The 19,976-nt window shown below is 42.8% G+C and overlaps 1 protein-coding gene across 1 annotated transcript; it reads left to right on the plus strand.

The window, feature by feature from the left end:
- Positions 1 to 2,312: 2,312 nt before the first annotated feature.
- Positions 2,313 to 17,880, plus strand: LOC137911057 (mucin-6). Its single transcript, XM_068755479.1, has 42 exons — positions 2,313 to 2,386; positions 2,884 to 2,897; positions 3,073 to 3,298; positions 3,841 to 3,970; positions 4,123 to 4,186; positions 4,340 to 4,422; positions 4,551 to 4,746; positions 4,844 to 4,969; positions 5,055 to 5,175; positions 5,575 to 5,710; positions 5,808 to 5,885; positions 5,968 to 6,037; positions 6,141 to 6,278; positions 6,340 to 6,489; positions 7,001 to 7,095; positions 7,184 to 7,316; positions 7,396 to 7,639; positions 7,785 to 7,825; positions 7,938 to 8,026; positions 8,206 to 8,360; positions 8,445 to 8,583; positions 8,962 to 9,066; positions 9,150 to 9,344; positions 9,503 to 9,575; positions 9,645 to 9,814; positions 9,925 to 10,081; positions 10,643 to 10,753; positions 10,926 to 11,067; positions 11,179 to 11,207; positions 13,831 to 14,034; positions 14,171 to 14,412; positions 14,512 to 14,698; positions 15,295 to 15,523; positions 15,671 to 15,837; positions 15,966 to 16,035; positions 16,125 to 16,234; positions 16,324 to 16,355; positions 16,434 to 16,584; positions 16,664 to 16,701; positions 16,980 to 17,079; positions 17,508 to 17,616; positions 17,712 to 17,880. The coding sequence occupies exons 1-42, from the start codon at positions 2,313 to 2,315 to the stop codon at positions 17,878 to 17,880; spliced, it is 5,292 nt and encodes a 1,763-aa protein (XP_068611580.1).
- The last annotated feature ends 2,096 nt before the right edge of the window (positions 17,881 to 19,976 follow it).

A 19,976-nucleotide genomic window follows, 5' to 3' on the forward strand; every position in this document is an offset into this window, starting at 1 on the left:
TTTAATTTCATAAAGTAACAAAAATAATCATGCATGACGAGCTGAAAGGAAGTGTTTTGGGCATTTTATGTGCTAATTTATTGATTGATGTGGACTAAATGTGAAAGAATCTGGAACTCTGGAAACATCACTATGCATTAAAACTGTAATTATCATTAGTGGATAAATATATATCAGCTGGGACATTATGGGAGCCTCCTTTCACTGTTGATAAGCTGTCATTTTTACTGTGGAGAAAAACGTCCATCGCAGCTTCTGTGCAGATTTTTTATGACTCTTTAAAATTCAAGTCCATCTAAAGGCCCGACAACGAAGAAGAATCTGGAACGATGCACCAAGGAAAAGTTCTTTATTTGTTCCCGGAAAATGCCCAGAGCGATCAATAAGACTTGACCCTGTGTCAAACCTCGTCTCTTGGTGTTCAGAACTCGCTTTACACACTCATCGACCGCCGTCTCCAGCATCGATCCAGCTGAAAGCACCGAACGGGGATCTGCGTGGACACGCTTGTGTGGCTGCAAGCCTGGACAGACGACACGGTCGTAAATGCATTCATGTGTTGAAGAAGATCAACATGTGGAGAGTGAACACAGCCACATAATGGCCTGTGATTCCAGTCCATTAGCGATGTGACGTGCTTCTAGTGTGTATAACAGGGTGGCCGTTTGTTTGTGACATCTCGATCCAGAAGATTTCCGCTGTGACTCCTTCTTATTCAGCATGTTGGAGGTAAAGTCTAGACGGGGCTCATTCCGTCAGTCCATTCCGGGTTTGAAAAATCATCCGAAATTTAATTTGGATCACACCTGAAAGAAACCCGACATGTTCTCTCTCCTCGATCTCTCCCTTTGCTGCGATGCAGCTAAGCCAACATAACATTTGGGGGCATGTATCAGGTAAGGAGGCAGACATTAGTGGTAAAGCAACGCTGTCCAGAACTATTGAGTAAGGTCTTCCATCATTGATCTGCACTGAGTCAACAGTTTCCTTTGTGTTCATGTTCTATGAACCTTAAGAAGCATCCTGAATAGATTTGGCAAAGACTGATGGGGGGGGGGGGGGGGGGCACAATAATTCTAATAAAATCCTGGCACTTTTCAAATAAGTTGCAGTTCAAGGCGCTTCACAACAAAGAAACAACGTAGAACGGATACTAATGAACTATAAAATAATCCATGTAACTGTGCTACCGAACAAATCTCCACACACAACACACGGAGCAGGATAAACACCAGCCACAATGATCTCACGGGGCTCGCTTGGGTTCTGCATGACGGAAGAAAACAGCAGGTTTGTTAGAACACAATCCTCGTAGGGAGGAAATGAACAAAGGAATCAGTAGATTAGCTCGCAACATATGGCGCCGCTCAAGGAGCAAAGGCCATCAACTCAGGTCAGCTGATAGGATACAAGTGAAAACGAGATCCGCTCTTCAACCGGTTCCGAGTCCAGCTTCAGATTATTGGCAGCTTTTTTGCATGTTTCTTTCTATAACTGTTAACGGAGACTTTTTTTTTAAAGCCTCTTGACCTTTTTACATTTCACTGAGTCACACCTAAAGTTTAATCTCTGCCTGGAAGGAAATCAGAGTAGCTACTGAGCACATCTTCAAACATCGTGGTATTCCCCCCCCCCCCCCCCCCCCCCCACAGCTCTCTGAAAATACCCAACTACATCCTGGTTCATGCACCCGAGAGACTCATTTCCTCCTCTTCCTCTTATCCTTGGTTTACCAACAGCGTTTTGTATTCATCACCACATTTGCCCAGAGCAAGCAACAGTTCATAATAGAGCACTTAATATTTAACTAGGTATGTATGAGTTTAGGGACACGGATGGAGACAAGCATGTCGCCATGTCTGTCAGAACGTGTGTGATTGTAGGGGACAAAAAGAACAGGCTCGAGTTTCAAACTCTAGCGTTGGCTTGAATCTTCGATTTCCTCCAGACTGTGTTTATGCATCCATCCGTCTGTTTTGCACGCTCACAATTTCCCACGGGAGTTTATGCCAGAGGGATTATGGTAATTTAATTCCTTTACTCTTCAATGCAGCGCGATGAGGAAGAGGCGCAGCGATCGTTTCTGGTTCATTTGCATTTCTTTAAATCAGATTGAGTTTTCTACTTCCTGGTATTACAACTGATGGAAGCCCGTGTTTGTGTGTTTGTGTGTGTGTGTGTGTGAGAGTTGATATGGAGAGGAGTGACCAGAGCATGTCACAATCATACAGGCGTATGGTGACACACACATATAAGCCATGTGGAGGGCTGTTTCTGCACTTCCTCCTGGCCTCCCCTGCTCATCAGACAGCATGACCTCACAGCGATGGTTGCTGGTCGTCTGTCTCGCCGTCTTATCAGGTACGATGACATCACTCAAGTCATCATTTGGACACAATTCGAACATAAAAGCAACTAAAGATTCAATTTAATCATTTTAAATTCTATTCATTTGTTGCTCTAAAGCAAAAATGTGTCAATATCACAAAATCGAAATTAAAGTCAAATGACTAAGGGATAATTTTTACAGTTGGGACATTCTCTGTAAATTATTTTATTGATTGTTTCCAACTATTCACGGGTTTTGCAAGGCTTTAATTGCAGACTTTCGATGAAGGAAAGAGATATTGATTACTTCAGAGAGACCGGAGTAATAAAGAAAGTCACTGAATCCGGTTTATATTGAGTTGTGGGAAAAATTTACTTTTTGTTTAGTCAGAAATGTTAATGTCTTTGTTCATCCTCTTTTTTTAAAATCACAATATAATAATTTATTCTTCTACCGACTTTATTGTTCATTGACAATCATTTTTATATTTAATCCTGTTTGTCTGATTTTATTTCTCTCCTAATTTTAGGGGCAGGAGTGTCGCTCACAACGACTGAAGCTCAGACATGTGAGTATGGCCACTAGTATTGATCGGATCATTTCAATGATGTTGAAATAATAACTGAGCGTGTGATTTATTCAATAAAATGTTCAATAGTGGAGGGAAAAAAGTTGGATGAATTTTTCATAATAAAAATGCTAAAGTAATTCAGAATGGTTGAGTTCTGGTTTCAATCATTCAGACACTTGCAGAACCTTTGGAAGTGGGGTTGTCCAGCCTTTCAACGGTTCCAGTTTCTATCTGCGGTCCAACTGCCTGTTCACCCTCACCCGTCTCACCCACAACCGGGTGGAATGCGATATCACCATACGGCGTGGTGACAACGGGCTCCTGGTCCAAGTTGAGATAATCATCAACAAAATCAAGACTGTGCTGCAGGATGGAAGAATCCTGGTGGAGAAAAAAAGGTTTGGGCACAAAATCTTATCTACTCTGTGTCACAAAAAGAAACGAGAAAAGCACCCAGAGAGCGCCGACCCCCACCAAGCACCTCACTCTCCCTATATTGTGATTTACACCAAAAATAATGGCTCTACATTTTGTTTATCTATATTTTTTAGATTCCTTAACCATGAAAACAAACTTTTAGCCATTGGATTCAGTTTGATATCAGTATTAGTTTAGAAGTTATTCAGTAATGGCGGAGTCTTTAATGGATGTAGAATATCTGCTGCCGACTGGGTGAGCCGGGCCCGTTTCAAAATAAAACTAAAAAAAACGAAATATAAGTAAAACACTTCCAAATTAGCAAAATAACTCGGAAAAATAAATACATAAAAAGCGGGGTGGGAATTTAAATTCAAGGAAAAGAAATATAGAAAAAAGAAAATTAAAGAACCAAATAGCTTTGCTGTTTTAATTGCCTTCTAAAAATTACTTTTCTTAGGCTATGGTTTGCTTATATGATGTTGTATTTATGTGACAATAATGTATATTTATTGGCTGCCAGTGTTTCCCTTCCATACGACCACACCTACCAGCACATCTTTCAGTATGGCCTCTACACCAAGCTGAAGAGCTCTCTGCTCCCGCTGTCCGTCACCTGGCACAACGTCCCCGGGGGGGTCGACACTCTGTGGGTGAGTGGACACCAATCGACGGTCGGGTCAAGTCAGCCACACGGCTCAACGGCGGCTTTGACTCCCCGCGTCGCAAGCAAAGACACCACATTGTGCAAGATGCGACATCCTCGTTTAGAGCATTCACTGCTCGTTTCACACTCTGCTCTCAGGTGGTGCTGGACCAGGAGCTGAGCGGCGCCATGACTGGACTGTGTGGGAAGCTCAACACCCCAGGTATAATGTTGTTTCACAAACAAAAGTCAAGTGTAACCCTTGTAAAATTAATGCAAAGGATGATGACATTATGTTGGTGCTCATTTTCTTACACTTTGATGTTTCCTGTTGGAAAACAGTCATTTCTAACAACGTAATTTTTAATGCACGCAGCCATCGGCCAGCAGCTGATCGTGGACAGCGAGCTTCCTGACGAGGCATGCCAAACCCTGGATCCAGCCTCTGCCGCCAATCTGGTCAGTTCGCTGTTGCTATGACGAGTCAAAGCCTCAGCCATTGAAAAGGAAAACAGAACGGCATTAAAAGAGCGAGAATCACAATATGATTCAGGCTATTATCTGATTAGGATTTTTTTTTTTTTTAGATATGCAACCGTTTCTTTTCATACACCTTGGATTGTCTGCGAGCCGGGGTGCGCCATCACCTCCGACTCTGTCAGGAGAACATTTACAAATACGAAACAAACAAGTATGTCAGCTGCGCTTTCTTCAAAGAAGTGGCCGAGTCGTGTGGAGAAAAGAGCTTCGTGTGGGACGCATGGAGAGCCGTGACCAAATGTGGTAAGAGCTCTTTTAAACAGTGCATTCAAAGCTCTTCAAATTAGCTCAGGTGTCAGCTTGACGGATGATTTGCGATTGTTTCTGTGGGCGAACACAGAGAAGCCGGGTTGTCCGGGAGAACTGGTTTACGTCGAGAGGGGAGCAGCTTTCGCTCCCAGCTGCTCCAACCCAAACCCCAGACTGTCCACCGAGGATCTCATCAGCTCCTGTGTCTGCCCAAAAGGTGACTTCCAGCTCCCCACGCCACCGTCTCTCATCAGCACCGAACAGCCCAATATGGAACATTCTGACTGATCTGTACGTTTTAGAGAAGGTGCTCAATGATCACGTGGATGGATTTCACTGCGTGCACGTGTCAAACTGCCCCTGTGTGTTTGCTGGCAAGAGCTACTCAACCGGAGACACGCGCAGCACCAAGTGTCAGTCATGGTAAGGGGCTGCTGGGATGCTTCTTGGAGGCCGGATGTGAGATTACGACCGGAAGTAGGAAGCTGATAAATGCAAACCTAAATAATCAGATAAGCACAAGCAAAGCTGCCACCAGGAGACGCTGCAAATTTCGGTTTCTGCAGTGGGTGTGGGCTTTGTCCCACTGGGTGAGCTACTTTTGCTAATATCTCGAGCAACATATTAGCCTGAGCCAATCATCTCATTCTGGTCCCATTGAACCGTCGGATGGTTTAATACTGACATCTACCGTACCATATATATATATATAGCATTCAATGTACCGGTACTGTTATCTGTTAGAAGCTTTTCGACACGATAAAAACTACTTTGAAAATAACTTACATGTGCTTTAAATTTCACCGTGATTTCTCCTGACAGTGTGTGTGAGAGTGGGAAATGGCACTGCTCAGAAAGCATCTGCCCCACCAGCTGCCTCATTGAAGGGCAGTTTGTGACATCATTCGATGGCAAACAGTTTGTGGTACCCGGTAAATGTACATATGTTGCATCGCAGGTGACTATTTCCCCTTTATCCCGACATTTAAACACCATCCTCTGTAATTGTATTTTTTATTTTTTATTGATACTAACTGCTGTTTTTAAACTCTAAGGGTTCAAACTGGACAATAACGGTTCAGTTCTCCAAGAAGGCACCGTCCCTAGAAACGGTCAATCTTCAGCTTTATCAGGTAGAAACAGTCTCTGATGGTTTAAGTTTAAAAGTTAAACAAGCAAGACTGTTCACCTGTGCGTCTTCTTTTGGATCTGAAGGAAACGTACACATTCTCACACAACATGGCAAAAGTTGGCGAGGAGGAGATCACTGAGCTTCATCAGTCGGGTAAAAACAAAGTGAAGAATTCTCCTGAATGGAATCTGTTTGATGTGAATATTCATTAAAGACAGTAACCAGTGTGACCTCATCACCCCCTGTCACACTTCAGATCATGCTCTGGTCTTCTGGCAGTCCTCCACGTACATCCAGGTCCACACGTCCATTGGCATAAAGATCCAGGTCCAGATGTCCCCTGAAATCCAGCTGTGCATCACCCCACTCACAAACCACAGCACGATGATCTCAGGTAAGGAGCACATCGCCAAATCGAGATGGAGCGTTGTTGTTACAGTCGGTCTGTCTTTCAGGCCTCTGTGGAAACAACAATAACGACACCAGAGACGACTTCACCACCAGCAGCGGGATCGTTGAGAACGCGGCTCAGCCTTTCGCTCTGTCCTGGAGTGTGGATGTTTGTGCAGTGAACATTCCCAGCACCTGCATCAGCACAGACAACGGTATCGGTCAAAATAGTGAATGGAGCTGTATAAATGGTCATGTCTTCACCTGCGTTGGTTTGTTTGTTTGTCTGTTAGCAAGATAACTCAAAAGGTCCTGGACGGATCTCGATTAAATTTGGAAATGTCGGGAACCTTACGAGGAAATCACATTTTGGTGATGATCCAGAAGAGATCCTGGATTCTGGATCACTTTAAATTTGTTGTCAAAATTCGGATTTAGATCCAGAAGATACCGCCATTACTGAAAGTGATGCTTTTTGTGAATAACGTCTAAACTAATAATGATATTAACGTGAATCCAATTGCTAAAAGTTTGTTTTCGTGGTTAAGGAATATAAAAATATAGATAAAATAAATGGAGGTCCTTTGTTCTTGGTGTAAATCACAATGTAGGGAGACTGAAGTGCTTTTCAAGTTAGAAAACGTTTGATTGTCTGTGATATGATACAAGTAAAATTAGAAAGGAACAATTCCAATCACAATTTACTATTCTAATATATTTTTGCAGAAATATTTGGCGATGAAATGTGCTCTGTGTTGAATGACCCAAGCGGGATATTTGCAACGTGCCATGTCCACATTCCACCTGATTACTACCACACAGTAAGAATAATTATATATTATATAAGTCATAATTTAAATATTTTTATTTCCTGTCATTGATCACTCTATATATGATTCCTCTTTCCAGGCCTGCGTTCAGAGAGCATGTAACTGTGGCGGCGGCCTGCAGCAGTGCTTGTGTGTTGCTCTGGGCAGTTATGCCAAAGCCTGTGCCAGTCTGGCTGTTGATGTGGGCGACTGGAGGGCAGCTACCAACTGCAGTGAGTTCAAATTGAAAAGTTAAAAGGCTCTATGAACTGATTAACAGTTGAATCAACAGCAACCAATGCTGTGTTGCAGCTCTGACATGTCAGACGAATCAAGTATTCTCTTACCATGTGCAAGCCTGCAACCGCACGTGCCGCTCTTTATCTGGCCCCGACCCCCGCTGTGGGCTGGGCGACGCCCCTGTAGAGGGCTGTGGCTGTCCAGAGGGAACTCACCTGAACCAAGGACACACCTGTACCCCAAAGGCAGAGTGTGTTTGTCACTACTATGGTGGTACGATACCACCGGGGTCATCCGCTGTTGACGGACGAATTTGGCAAGTTGGTTTACGAGAATTTACATTAATTTAAAATGTGTACATAAATACCATTTATCTTAAGATTCTAGTTTTGCTAGCTATTGTCCACTCATACGTTCCCAGTCATGTTGTATCTCAAATCAAATATTCGGTGTTTTTACAGCATCTGTGAGAATGGAGAGCTGAAATGTTCGGAGGATTGTGGTAAAATACACGTTCTTTCCATATCAGCACTCGTGGTGACATCACATTTAGCTTTTCCCTTTTGTAAAAGTCTACTTGGAATTGACTCACTAAAGCCTGCGCGTGCTTGCAGGCTGCAGAAACGGAAAGGTGTGTGTTCACTGTGGAGGATACCCGATGAACACAGCGCAGAAAACCTGCGACAGTCTCAGTAAACCGATGGTAGGCCAATAGATTATATGTTTGCATCTACCATTTATTTATTGTGATGTGATGACATGAAAACAACTACTTCATAAATCTGTCATTGCATTTACATATATATAGATCTAAAAGTGGGAGGGTTTGCGTTATTGTGGCGGGCTAACAGCTGACAGATGTTTAATTTACTGTGATTTCAGGTGACCAACATGACCTGCGATAGCGGCTGCTACTGCCCACACAACCAGTATGAGGATCACCGTGAAAACTGCGTGCCTCTGGAGAACTGCACCTGCGTGTACAGCGGCAGCGTGTTCACTGCAGGACAACGCGTCAGGACAAACTGCAAAACCTGGTGACATTAGTGCAGCTGTCCTGTTTAATTATGACACAAGCTCATGAAGTCACAATAGTAAAAGTCTCGCACTCTGTCGGACAGTGTCTGCGGTCGGGGTCAGTGGCACTGCACAGACGAGCCGTGTCCTGGGACATGCCAAGTATATGGAAATGGTCACTACCAGAGCTTTGACTCCAAATGGTACCGTTTTGATGGACACTGCCAGTACACGCTTGTAGAGGTGAGAGCAAACACAAGAAGGGCCGACTGTGAATTTGGTTTCGGGCGTCATGGTCCCTCTTTGAAATACATTCAAATTGATCGAAGAGGCAGTAATGCATAGACTGGTAAAAGGTATGTGGGAGTAGTGGAGCTAAAGTTCATTAGCTCTTCACGGGTGTAAGACGTGAAAAAAAAAAAAAACAGAGCGCACGATAGCACAAGGGCAACCGTAGGAGGCGCCATCTGGAAGATACATCCCTTCTCTCGCCTCATTTCCTGTCTGTCCCCTCAACTGTCACTATGACCAAGTGTACCCAAAACTAGATCTGTAAAACAGAGGTTGTAGTTTTGTCATATCTTCATAACACCGTGTTGCTAACTGCTCATTTCACTCCAGGATGACTGTGGAACGGGAAACGGCAGCTTCTCTGTCAGAGTGGAGACGGTGCCCTGCTGCGACGAGGCTCTGACCTGCTCCCGCTCCATCGTCCTGGACCTGCAGGTGGATGCCATGCCTGCGATTACCTTTCAGCAATAACACAAACATTGTCTTCTACATTGTTGTGACCTCCTTTGTCCTTAAAGGGTGCAGTCACCCTGACACTGAGCGACATGACGGTGACCCAAAGGCGCCATGACGGGTGGACTTTACAGGCGGACCCGCTTTACTCCACCCACACTGTGGGGCTCTACATCATCGTCTCAGTGCCGAGCAGAGGGATCACTCTCGTCTGGGACAAACACACCCGCATCACCATAGAGCTGCATGCGCACTGGAGGGCGAGTGATTCATAGAATAAAAAAAAAAGAGATGGTTAAACAAATTTCAGCACTGATATATTTTTATATTCCAATACGTCAACAGCTTCTACAATTTGACTGGAATTTAGCAAAATGTAAAAACATTCTTTCTGTATCTTAACTGTTAAATCATTCAGAACCGGGTTTGTGGCCTCTGTGGAAACTTTGACTCCAGTGAGATGAATGATCTGCAGATAAGTCTCTCAGAAGGCAAGTATGTTCTCTGCTGGTTTCACCAGCAGCAATGCCTCAATCGTCAACCCTACAATGTCATTTTAGTGGTGTCCAGTCCGCTGGCGTTTGGAAACAGCTGGAAAATCCCCACACCTCCATGCACTGATGTGACCGCTGAAATATTTCCATGTGAACGCAACTCATACTGCGCCGCTTGGGCCCAGCGGCGCTGCATGATCCTTACAGGAGACACGTTCAAAGACTGCCACTTAAAAGTACGCATTTTATATACTTATCATGCTTCTAACAACATGGCCAGGGCTGTATTAATTATTGATATATATGTTTTTATTAATCTTTGTTTCTGGATATTCTGCACTACCAGGTGGACCCCCAGCCCTACTACCATGCCTGTGTGCAGGAGTCCTGCTCTTGTGAGTTCGAGGGGAAGTTCCTGGGCTTCTGCACGGCTGTGGCAGCCTACGCAGAGGCCTGCAGTGACCAGGATGTTTGCGTACAATGGAGAACTCCTGATTTGTGTCGTAAGTTGTTCCCACTTGCTCTATGCTATGGCAATTCTGGCCGTATCATATCTTGCTTAAAGATACTTTCATAAGAATATTATGCCTCATGCAGTACAGTATAAACCTTCAAACGTTTCAATGCTTCGTCTTTCACATGATTTACATAAACATTGATCCATATTTCAGTAATTTTGGTTGTTAGGCAAAGGATTGATACTAACTGTAATGATCTATGATGAAAGGAGTGTTAACTCTTTCAGTGCCAGCCATTTTCAGCTCAGCCATATGCTGAGTGCCCCAGTTTTTCCCCATGATGGCCAATTTTCCAATCCCCATAGAATATTCCAAACATATCAAGCGAAAGATCAATCTCTTCTTTCATCAGGAAAAGAAAGTGTGTTCTTACCATTTTCCGTTCCGGAGTTATTGGCCGTTGAAGAGATCCAGATTTCAATGTCAGGATTGGCAGTGAATGTTTGGGTTATTTAAAAAAATGTCTTTAGACGTTATTGGCACTGAAAGAGTTAATTGTCGCTGAAATTTCACTAAGAATAATTGAGTGTTATTATTGAACCATAGCGGTCTACTGTGACTACTACAATGAGCAGGCACTGTGTACCTGGCACTATGACGCCTGTGGAGAGATGCTGACCTGCAGCGAACGCAACTACTTCCCTCACAAACTGGAGGGTAACTTTCAGACGTTCTTAATTAGATTCAAATATACAACCAAAGCAAATTCTTATTAACACACACTAAGTGTTCAGCGTAATCTGAAAAGTGGCATTCTTGTCTTATTGCCACTTTGTGTGTCTAATTATGGCAGTAAACCGCTCAATAAAGATCTTTATTTTTGGAAAAGGTTGCTACCCCAGATGTTCAAAGGAGACGCCATACTATGATGAAAACACTGGTGAATGCACAAATTTGAAAAACTGCACATGTTATTTTAATGACACAATTGTTCAGCCTGCTGCAGTGGTGCTGATCCACTCCATTGAATGGTAAGTTGGACCATTTATTTATTTAAAGTATACACAGCATAATTATAATGTAATGATAACTACTCTTCCTTATCGGTAATATTGAAAACGGCATATGTCTGTTATTCACAGCCGCTGTGAAAATGGGAAAGTCAGCTGTCGTGAGTACAAATTGTATTCATTCATGACAACATTTACTGTTTCACATGCCATTCAACATAATGCAAAAATATAAAGTACATTTTATAATGCTTTTTTTTTTTTTTTTTTTTTTACAAAAAGCCAGATTCTAATTCCATTTCTACTCCAACAGCACCTCCACCCACAACGCTTGCCACCACTGCCACATCAACTGTCTCAACTTCAACCATCTTAATGACAACTCCAACTACGACCACATCACCAACAACTATGAGAAGTTTAACTACGACTGAAACAACAGTGCATAAATCCACCTCTACAGTAATAACTATAGCATCTTCACCTACCATTGAGACAACGTTGTTTTCAACAACCTCTGAACCAACAACTACAACCACTTCAACTACTGAAACAATGGTACCTTCAACCACCTCTGAACCAACAACTACACCAATAACTACAACCACTTCAACTACTGAAACAATGGTACCTTCAACCACCTCTGAACCAACAACTACAACCACTTCAACTACTACTGAAACAATGGTACCTTCAACCACCTCTGAACCAACAACTACAACCACTTCAACTACTGAAACAATGGTACCTTCAACCACCTCTGAACCAACAACTACACCAATAACTACAACCACTTCAACTACTACTGAAACAATGGTACCTTCAACCACCTCTGAACCAACAACTACACCAATAATTACAACCACTTCAACTACTACTGAAACAATGGTACCTTCAACCACCTCTGAACCAGCAACTACACCAATAACTACAACCACTTCAACTACTGAAACAATGGTACCTTCAACCACCTCTGAACCAACAACTACAACCACTTCAACTACTACTGAAACAATGGTACCTTCAACCACCTCTGAACCAACAACTACACCAATAACTACAACCACTTCAACTACTACTGAAACAATGGTACCTTCAACCACTTCTGAACCAACAACTACAAGCACAATAACTACTACTGAAACAATGTTGCCCTCAACCACCTCTCAACCAACAACTACACAAAAAACTACAACCACTTCAACTACTACTGAAACAATGGAACCTTCAACCACCTCTGAACCAACAACTACTTCAGCTACTACTGAAACAATGGAACCTTCAACCACCTCTGAACCAACAACTACTTCAGCTACTACTGAAACAATGGTACCTTCAACCACCTCTGAACCAACAACTACACCAATAACTACAACCACTTCAACTACTACTGAAACAATGGTACCTTCAACCACCTCTGAACCAACAACTACACCAATAACTACAACCACTTCAACTACTACTGAAACAATGGTACCTTCAACCACCTTTGAACCAACAACTACACCAATAACTACAACCACTTCAACTACTACTGAAACAATGGTACCTTCAACCACCTCTGAACCAACAACTACTTCAGCTACTACTGAAACAATGGTACCTTCAACCACCTCTGAACCAACAACTACAAGCGCTTTAACTACAACTGGAACAATGGTACCTTCAACAACCTCTACACCAACAACTACACCAATAACTACAACCACTTCAACTGCTACTGAAACAATTGTACCTTCAACCACCTCTGAACCAACAACTACAAGCGCTTTAATTACGACTGAAACAATGGTACCTTCAACCACTTCTCAACCAACAACTACACAAAAAACTACAACCACTTCAACTACTACTGAAACAATGGTACCTTCAACCACCTCTGAACCAACAACTACTTCAGCTTTTACTGGAACAATGTTGCCCTCAACCACCTCTAAACAAACAACTGCACCAACAGCTACAGCCACTTCAACTACCACTGAATCAACTGTATATTCAACCAACTCTACACTGACAACTACCCCTTCAGATGTAACTTACAGTCCAGTAACCACCACTATCACACCGACGTCATCTACTACTGAAATCAAGAACACTCCTTCAATCACTGCATCCCCAACATGGCCTACAGTGACAACTGAAAGTGCAGAATCTACTAAAGTACAGACAACCACATCCGAGTTTACAACGGAACCACCTAGCAGTGTACTTAGCTCCCTTTACACAACTCCCAGTGCTTTATTCACCAACAATTCAACAACATGGACAACAGAGTCAGGGAATACAGAGACATCCGTATCAACAGGCACCTTCACAACTCAATCAACATCAGGATATACAGAGCCAACATCAAAATTACCCCCAGCAACTATCTCAGGTTTGACTGAAAGTCCTGCAACAGAAGCGTCCACTGTGACTTTTGCCTCCTCTTTGGATTCAACCACTCAACCTACTGCCTCCTCCTCACATGCAACATATCATGCAGTGACGTCTCAACCTCCAGCAATAACAAATACCAATGAGACGTCCACAAATGAAGGATTTACCATAGCATCATCTACCACCGAACCGACAACCACTGACAAAGTCACAAGAGCGACAGAAAAAACATACCCCACCGCAGCGACCACCATCCCGGCAACCACTGAATCCATTCAAACAAAGACACAACTCACATCAACAGCACACTCCATTCCTCAAAGTAGGTTTCATTCAGCTTGTCTAAGCTTTTCTTAAATTAAACAATCATTTATGTTTATTCTGTGCTCATTGTCTTCAAACCAGCACTGTGTGAGTGTAAAGATCTGAAGAAGAAGAAAAGCTGGCGCTGTGGTGAAGCATGGACGGAGGACTGCTTCCATAAGGCGTGCACGAATAAGACCATAGCGCTGACCCCAGTGGTTTGTCCCGAGTCTGCCATTCCAGTCTGCCCCAGGAATCAAGTCACAAACGTTTTTGACGGATGCTGTGAAACATGGAAGTGTGATTGTACGTTCATCCAAGTCTCTGTGCTGCTTTCATTCATTGCTCTGCTTTTACCTTCGTTTCTTCTCAATATACTTGCTGTTAGAGGAAAAGTCACTGATTTTATCACAACAACAATCCTTTCTCCGACTGTCTCTAGGTCTCTGTGAGCTATATGGAGATCCGCATTACATCACTTTCCAAGGTCTAACCTTTGATTTTATGGAGGATTGCACCTACATCTTGGTGGAGGAGCAGTCACCACGTCATCATCTGACCATTGCTGTGGACAACTACTACTGTGTGCCTGGTCTTGAAGGCTCCTGTGCTAAAGGCGTCATTTTGATTTATCAGGACAGTATAGCTAGACTCAATATCATCCCACAACTGCTTACAGTGCAGGTAGTATAAATATCCTTCAATGTAATCATAGTATAATACATTTTCCCATACTCTCTTGAGAGAAGGAGTTAATTTGATGTGTGATCTAATCTGACCAAGGCCACTCTGAACAACACGATTATAATGCCACCATACGAGGAGAATGGGTGGCGCTTTGAGACTACGGGGTACATCGTCACCGTCGCCATCCCGGAGATCCGCTCTCGTGTTTCTGTAAGTCCGTTTTGGACCCTGGAGGTGAGCTTGGCCATGGAGCACTTCCACAACAACACACAAGGTCAATGTGGTGAGTAATGCTGCCGTGCATGCTCTATATTATAGTCGTCTGGAACATTATAGACTCTATAATGTTTGTGCATGCTCTATAGAGCAAACAAAGACCTAGCATGCTGCATGCATATTCTTTTCGCCTCTCACTTTCGATCTAGTTTTAGGGTATACTGTAAATTTCTGCTTGCGCTTTTTATGGGAAGGGGCCGGGCATTTACATGCCAGCCAAAGGAACCTTTAGAATCTGTTAAATACGGCTTTTTTCTATAAGTCTTCCTAATGCCACCTTAATTTCATAATTAAGATTTAGGTCCCTAAATGTTTGCTAAGTCATCTATAGCAGATGATTTTCATATATTAAGTTACTATTAACATAATATTAATAATATTATATTATGATATTATGCCTGTCATTATATTATTTATACTGAGGTAATTATCTTGCACACCACAATACCACAGACAAATGGTTGCTGCAGTTATCTGATATAAATGCTGCAAAGCTGAGGGTTTGGCTCATTTAATTCCTAACTTTGACTGTTTCAGTTAGTTCATTTAGAATGTACTGCATATGTGTATTATCAGATGACTTGCAGTTCCCCTTCTTTCCAGGTGTGTGTGGTGTTGGATCGTGTGTTCGTAAAGGAGGGCAGCTGGAGGATGACAGCTGCTGTGAAAAGACAGCTCATGACTGGGTTTACGCTGACCCATCGAAGCCAGCCTGCTATTCTGCACCTAGAGATGTACCGTGTCACAACCGGATCACTCCGGCGCCAACCAGCGTGACCCCTACCACCACTTCCTGTCCTGCGAGCTCCCTATGTGAGCTGCTGCACCACCCGTAAGCTCTTCATGCACACCCTGTCAGGGAACAGATGGTAGAGATGTAGCCATAAATACAGGCAGAATGCAATATATTATATTTAATATTTTACTGTAATGCAGTGTGTGATTTGTTCTGTAATTTGCTGCTTTACTGTTTCCTCAGAGCCTTTTCAAATTGCAGCCGGTATGTGAACCTGATCCAGAAGAGGCAGAACTGTCAATTTGATTCCTGCAGGAATGGAGTTTGTTCTGCACTGGAGCAAGCTGCTGATGAGTGCAAGAAAGCTGGCTTCTGCATTGACTGGAGGAAACTAACTAATGGAAGCTGTGGTATGGACCTTGAATCTTGTTCCTGTCCATTGTCTTGTGTGCATGTTTGCCATTGTTGTGTTTTATATAATGCTTTGGTTAAAAATCATACATTCTTCCCTATAAAACTCGACCTGCTCATGCTTCAGGCGTGTTATGTCCAAAGGGATTGGTTTTCCACGAGTGTCCTGAAAAACTGGACGACTTCTGCCATGGAGGGTTTGTTAAATTCGCCAAATGCAGTCCTCACACTCGCTAGTCTCTCTTCTTTGAGTTTCAACATCCCCCCCTCTTGTTTGCCCGTACAGAGTGCGCTACCCAGGGGCCTCCCTCGAGAACAATAGCACAGGTTGCTTTTGTCCCAGTGGCCAGTTCAAGGCAGGAAATCACTCAAACATCTGCGTGTCCGATTGTTCCTGTGAGTAGAAACTAGGAACATCTTGGTTTACAATATATATATTTCGTCTTTTCAAAATATAATTTTTTATTTGTTTTATTGTCCATCAGATTGCAAGGGGCCACTCGGGGAGCCAAGACGAGTAAGGACCTTCGCATTTACAGTAACTCTGAGTCTAGGAGGGATTTTTGATTTTAAAATATACCTGTATTTATTCCAGCCAGGAGAGGTGTGGGAGTCCAACTGTTACACATGTACATGTAATAACCAGACTTGTACAGAGGAGTGTATTCCAAAACCTTCAGTGACACCTACCTGCAGCCCCAACGCTGTGTTAATGAACACATCTTGCTGCGGTGATCAGATGTGTGGTACGTGTCACTCGTCCCTTTATAAAGTGATGCTTTCTGTTCAGCCCAGTCATTGATTTTGTCTTGATTTATCTTTCAGTTGATAAGACATGCAGTCACGATGGAAAAACATTCCAGGTATGCTGCATAGAACGCTGCAACGTGAAACTCCTTGCTGCGAATCGGTCTGCAACATTTTAGAGATACGATCTAAAAGCGTAAATATGTTTAAAGCTCAGGGTTTGAATATCAAATAATACAGACGACGACTGAAATGAGAAAAAATAAGGCCGACTTAACCCAAGATGAGATTTCCCCCAATTTTCCCTACAATAGTTTCATTTTCTTGAGGATCTTTGGTCTGACTGATGGTTTAGGAAATCATTGCTTTGTATTGTGTCTTTTCTTGTCCTTAGCTGGGAGACAAATGGAGGGACACCTCTTATCCCTGCACGTCGTTCAGTTGCAGCATTGAAGGCGTTCAGACTGATACTAAAGTCTGTCCGACAGAACACTGTGAAGAGGTGCAATGCAGTTAAAATTGAGACTTTTATTATGAATAAATGTGGACAAGAAGGCTCTTTATTCTGCCGTTATAAAACATCATGACGGGGAAACGTAAAAACAATGAAAGCTTCATAAACTGGAACCAAAAGTCCATAGAACAGTATTAATTAAAGCTTCTGTATACATGTATATATTATTTATTTCTTTATTTTTATACCAGGAGGATAGAGTTTGGGATGATCAACACTGCTGCTTTACATGTAAGTAAAATGAAAATTAGAAAAGCGATATGATAATTTTACGGATGACATTTAATTTTTTTCTGAACGCTGAAATTTCAGTTTTGACAGTTTATTGCAAATTAACTAATATTCACAAGAGGAACACGTATTCAAACTTTGCCAGTCTTCTGCTGAACCTTCTTCCTCTGACTCCAGGTAACGGAGGCTGCGCTGCGAAGGTGACCAGCATCAACACGACTGTGGACAGCTGCAGCGCCACTGTGAGGGTCCCCATTTGTCAGGGCCACTGTGGGTCTGAGCCCAGGCGAGTATAAAGAGCAGCAGTTAATCGTGTTCATAATGAAAACAATGCATGGAAGCCTCAATCCTCTCCTCTTTGCCCGTGTTTCACCACCACAGGATTGTATTAATGGGTAACCTGCAGGTGGAGCAGAAGCACCAGTGCTGTAAGGAGTGGCGTTCAGAGAGGAGGCCGATGACCCTGCAGTGCTCAGACCGCACTACCAGACAATACACCTACAACCACATCACCAGCTGTGAGTGCAGAGCCTGCTTCATACTGCGCTGAAAAACCCTCACAGCCCAGACGGGAGCCAAGAATTCGACTTTAATGTATGCTTTAGATTTCCAAATGGAATTACGGGGTAAACAAATTGAACTGGATTATCAGTTATGCTAAGAATGTAAATCCATTGTTTATCCTCTGTATTTAAAGAAATTACAAGACAAATTAAATGAATCGTGTGCTAATCACTTGCTTTTGTAGTATGAATGTTGTTCCTTAACGTTATCCAGAGTGTGCAGCCTCATAGGTAGCAGAGGTAGCGTCTCCCTTGAGCCGGTCCCAAGTCCGGGGAAATGCAGAAGGTTGCGTCAGGAATGTCATCCGGCGTATAGTTTTGCCAGAATTAAGCATGCAATCGACTAGAAGGTCGATTTGCTGTGGCAACCCCCTCGGCGGGACAAACCAGGGGTCGAGCTCACATCAACCCATTGTGTGTGTGTGTGGGGGGGGGGGGGATTCCAAATTATAAAATACTTTGGAATCAATAATATTGATAGTCGAAAAAATAAAAGCTTGATTGTGACCAGCCGTGTTTTTTTATCCTACTTTCTGTGGAAGAAGAATTCAGCTGAAAATGTAAATATAAAAAATATCACTGCTGAGTGATGAGTGATGAGTGTAATAATTTGATTATCTTTTAATAATGTTATCACGTGTTGTGACGCGTGTGATTCAGCCATTGAGTTGCAAAGAGAGGGCCAGAGGGCCATTGTTAGGGGCCATCAATAGGACAGGAAGACTTTGATCAGGTCAAGGAAACGCCCGTCTCTACAAAAGCTGAATTTCTCCACGAGAAGAAAACACTTTTCTCTTTGAAAACGGCAAACGGACAGAAACGGCAGGCTTGTAAAATAAGCCGTGTCCAGCGTCACGCTGCGGTTTGTTGTGTGTTCAGACGGAGTGCGAGTCCGAAGCTTGTGATGTTCACAGAGGAGGATGTGTTGATGCGAACAGACTGCGTGTGTGTGTTTGCGTTCAGTGGACCTCTGAATGCAAACACACGTTTGGGCTTGGGTTTGTGTGTAAGCGTGTGTTGGTGTTTGTGTGGAAGGGAAGGAGGGCCACTGACATGAGTCGTACACATGAGTTACTGATTACTGTTATAGATTGTCTCTGATAAGACTCTTGATTTGAACACAAAGTCCTGCCAAGTACAGCGACTGCTTCACATCATCCTTCCCATCATTTGTGGGACCTCTGCTGCCTCTCAGGTAAATACCCTTCTTGTTTTTTTTAGACTGTTTCTAATTCCATATAAGGTTCTTTTCTCAGATGCAGTGAGGAGATTAACATTTGACTGTTGACTAGCTTGATATTTTGATCAGAAAGGAGAGAAATATTAAGATCCTCCCACATGGACATAACAACGTGAATCCAGGCCGGCCTATGCAGTGCATGCACTTTTACAAAGAGGGCACAAACACAAGACTGTGCTGGTGACAATCTGGATGGTTCTATTCCTCTTTAGTCCAGAGGATATTACATCCAGGAATTCCAAAAATTACTTGAAAGTTTGGACCCGTCAGACTAATAGCGTGATCAGTAAAGTTAGAGGCAAAAATGTTCATGTGTCTTAATCTGAATTAGTAAATGAAATTAAATGTGTTCCTGAGCCAGTGATGTAATGTCCCTTTTCAAATCGCGTTGCTTTTTGCAGTCCTATCTGATAGATCAAAGGTCGTGGGTACTCTGTGTTACATTTTTGGCCTTGCCCCATGCATGCTGAAATGTCCCTAGATTCTGCTGGTAGATGATGCAATACTTTTATGGACTAGAGGAAAAATATTGCCTGTGGAATGAATTTCATAACTTCCCCATGTTGTTGCGGCGCCTAACATGCTACTGGCATGATTAGATCAATTGAAGCTAAGTATACAAACAGAATGATCACATATTTGAATGAATTTGGTGACGTAAAAACATGAAATAAACTTATGCAGCCTGTTTTAAATCACATACAATAGCCTGGCCAGCAACCTTTTTTTTTTTACTATGTGGCTGTGGCGAAGCAGCAACGGCTGAAAAATGACTATTTATACGTCAACATTTATTACCTCCTACTTCACATTTGACACCACTTTTATTGATTAGGTGGTGGT

The sequence above is a fragment of the Brachionichthys hirsutus genome, chromosome 22 (genome assembly GCF_040956055.1).
Source record: "Brachionichthys hirsutus isolate HB-005 chromosome 22, CSIRO-AGI_Bhir_v1, whole genome shotgun sequence".
NCBI lineage: Eukaryota > Metazoa > Chordata > Actinopteri > Lophiiformes > Brachionichthyidae > Brachionichthys > Brachionichthys hirsutus.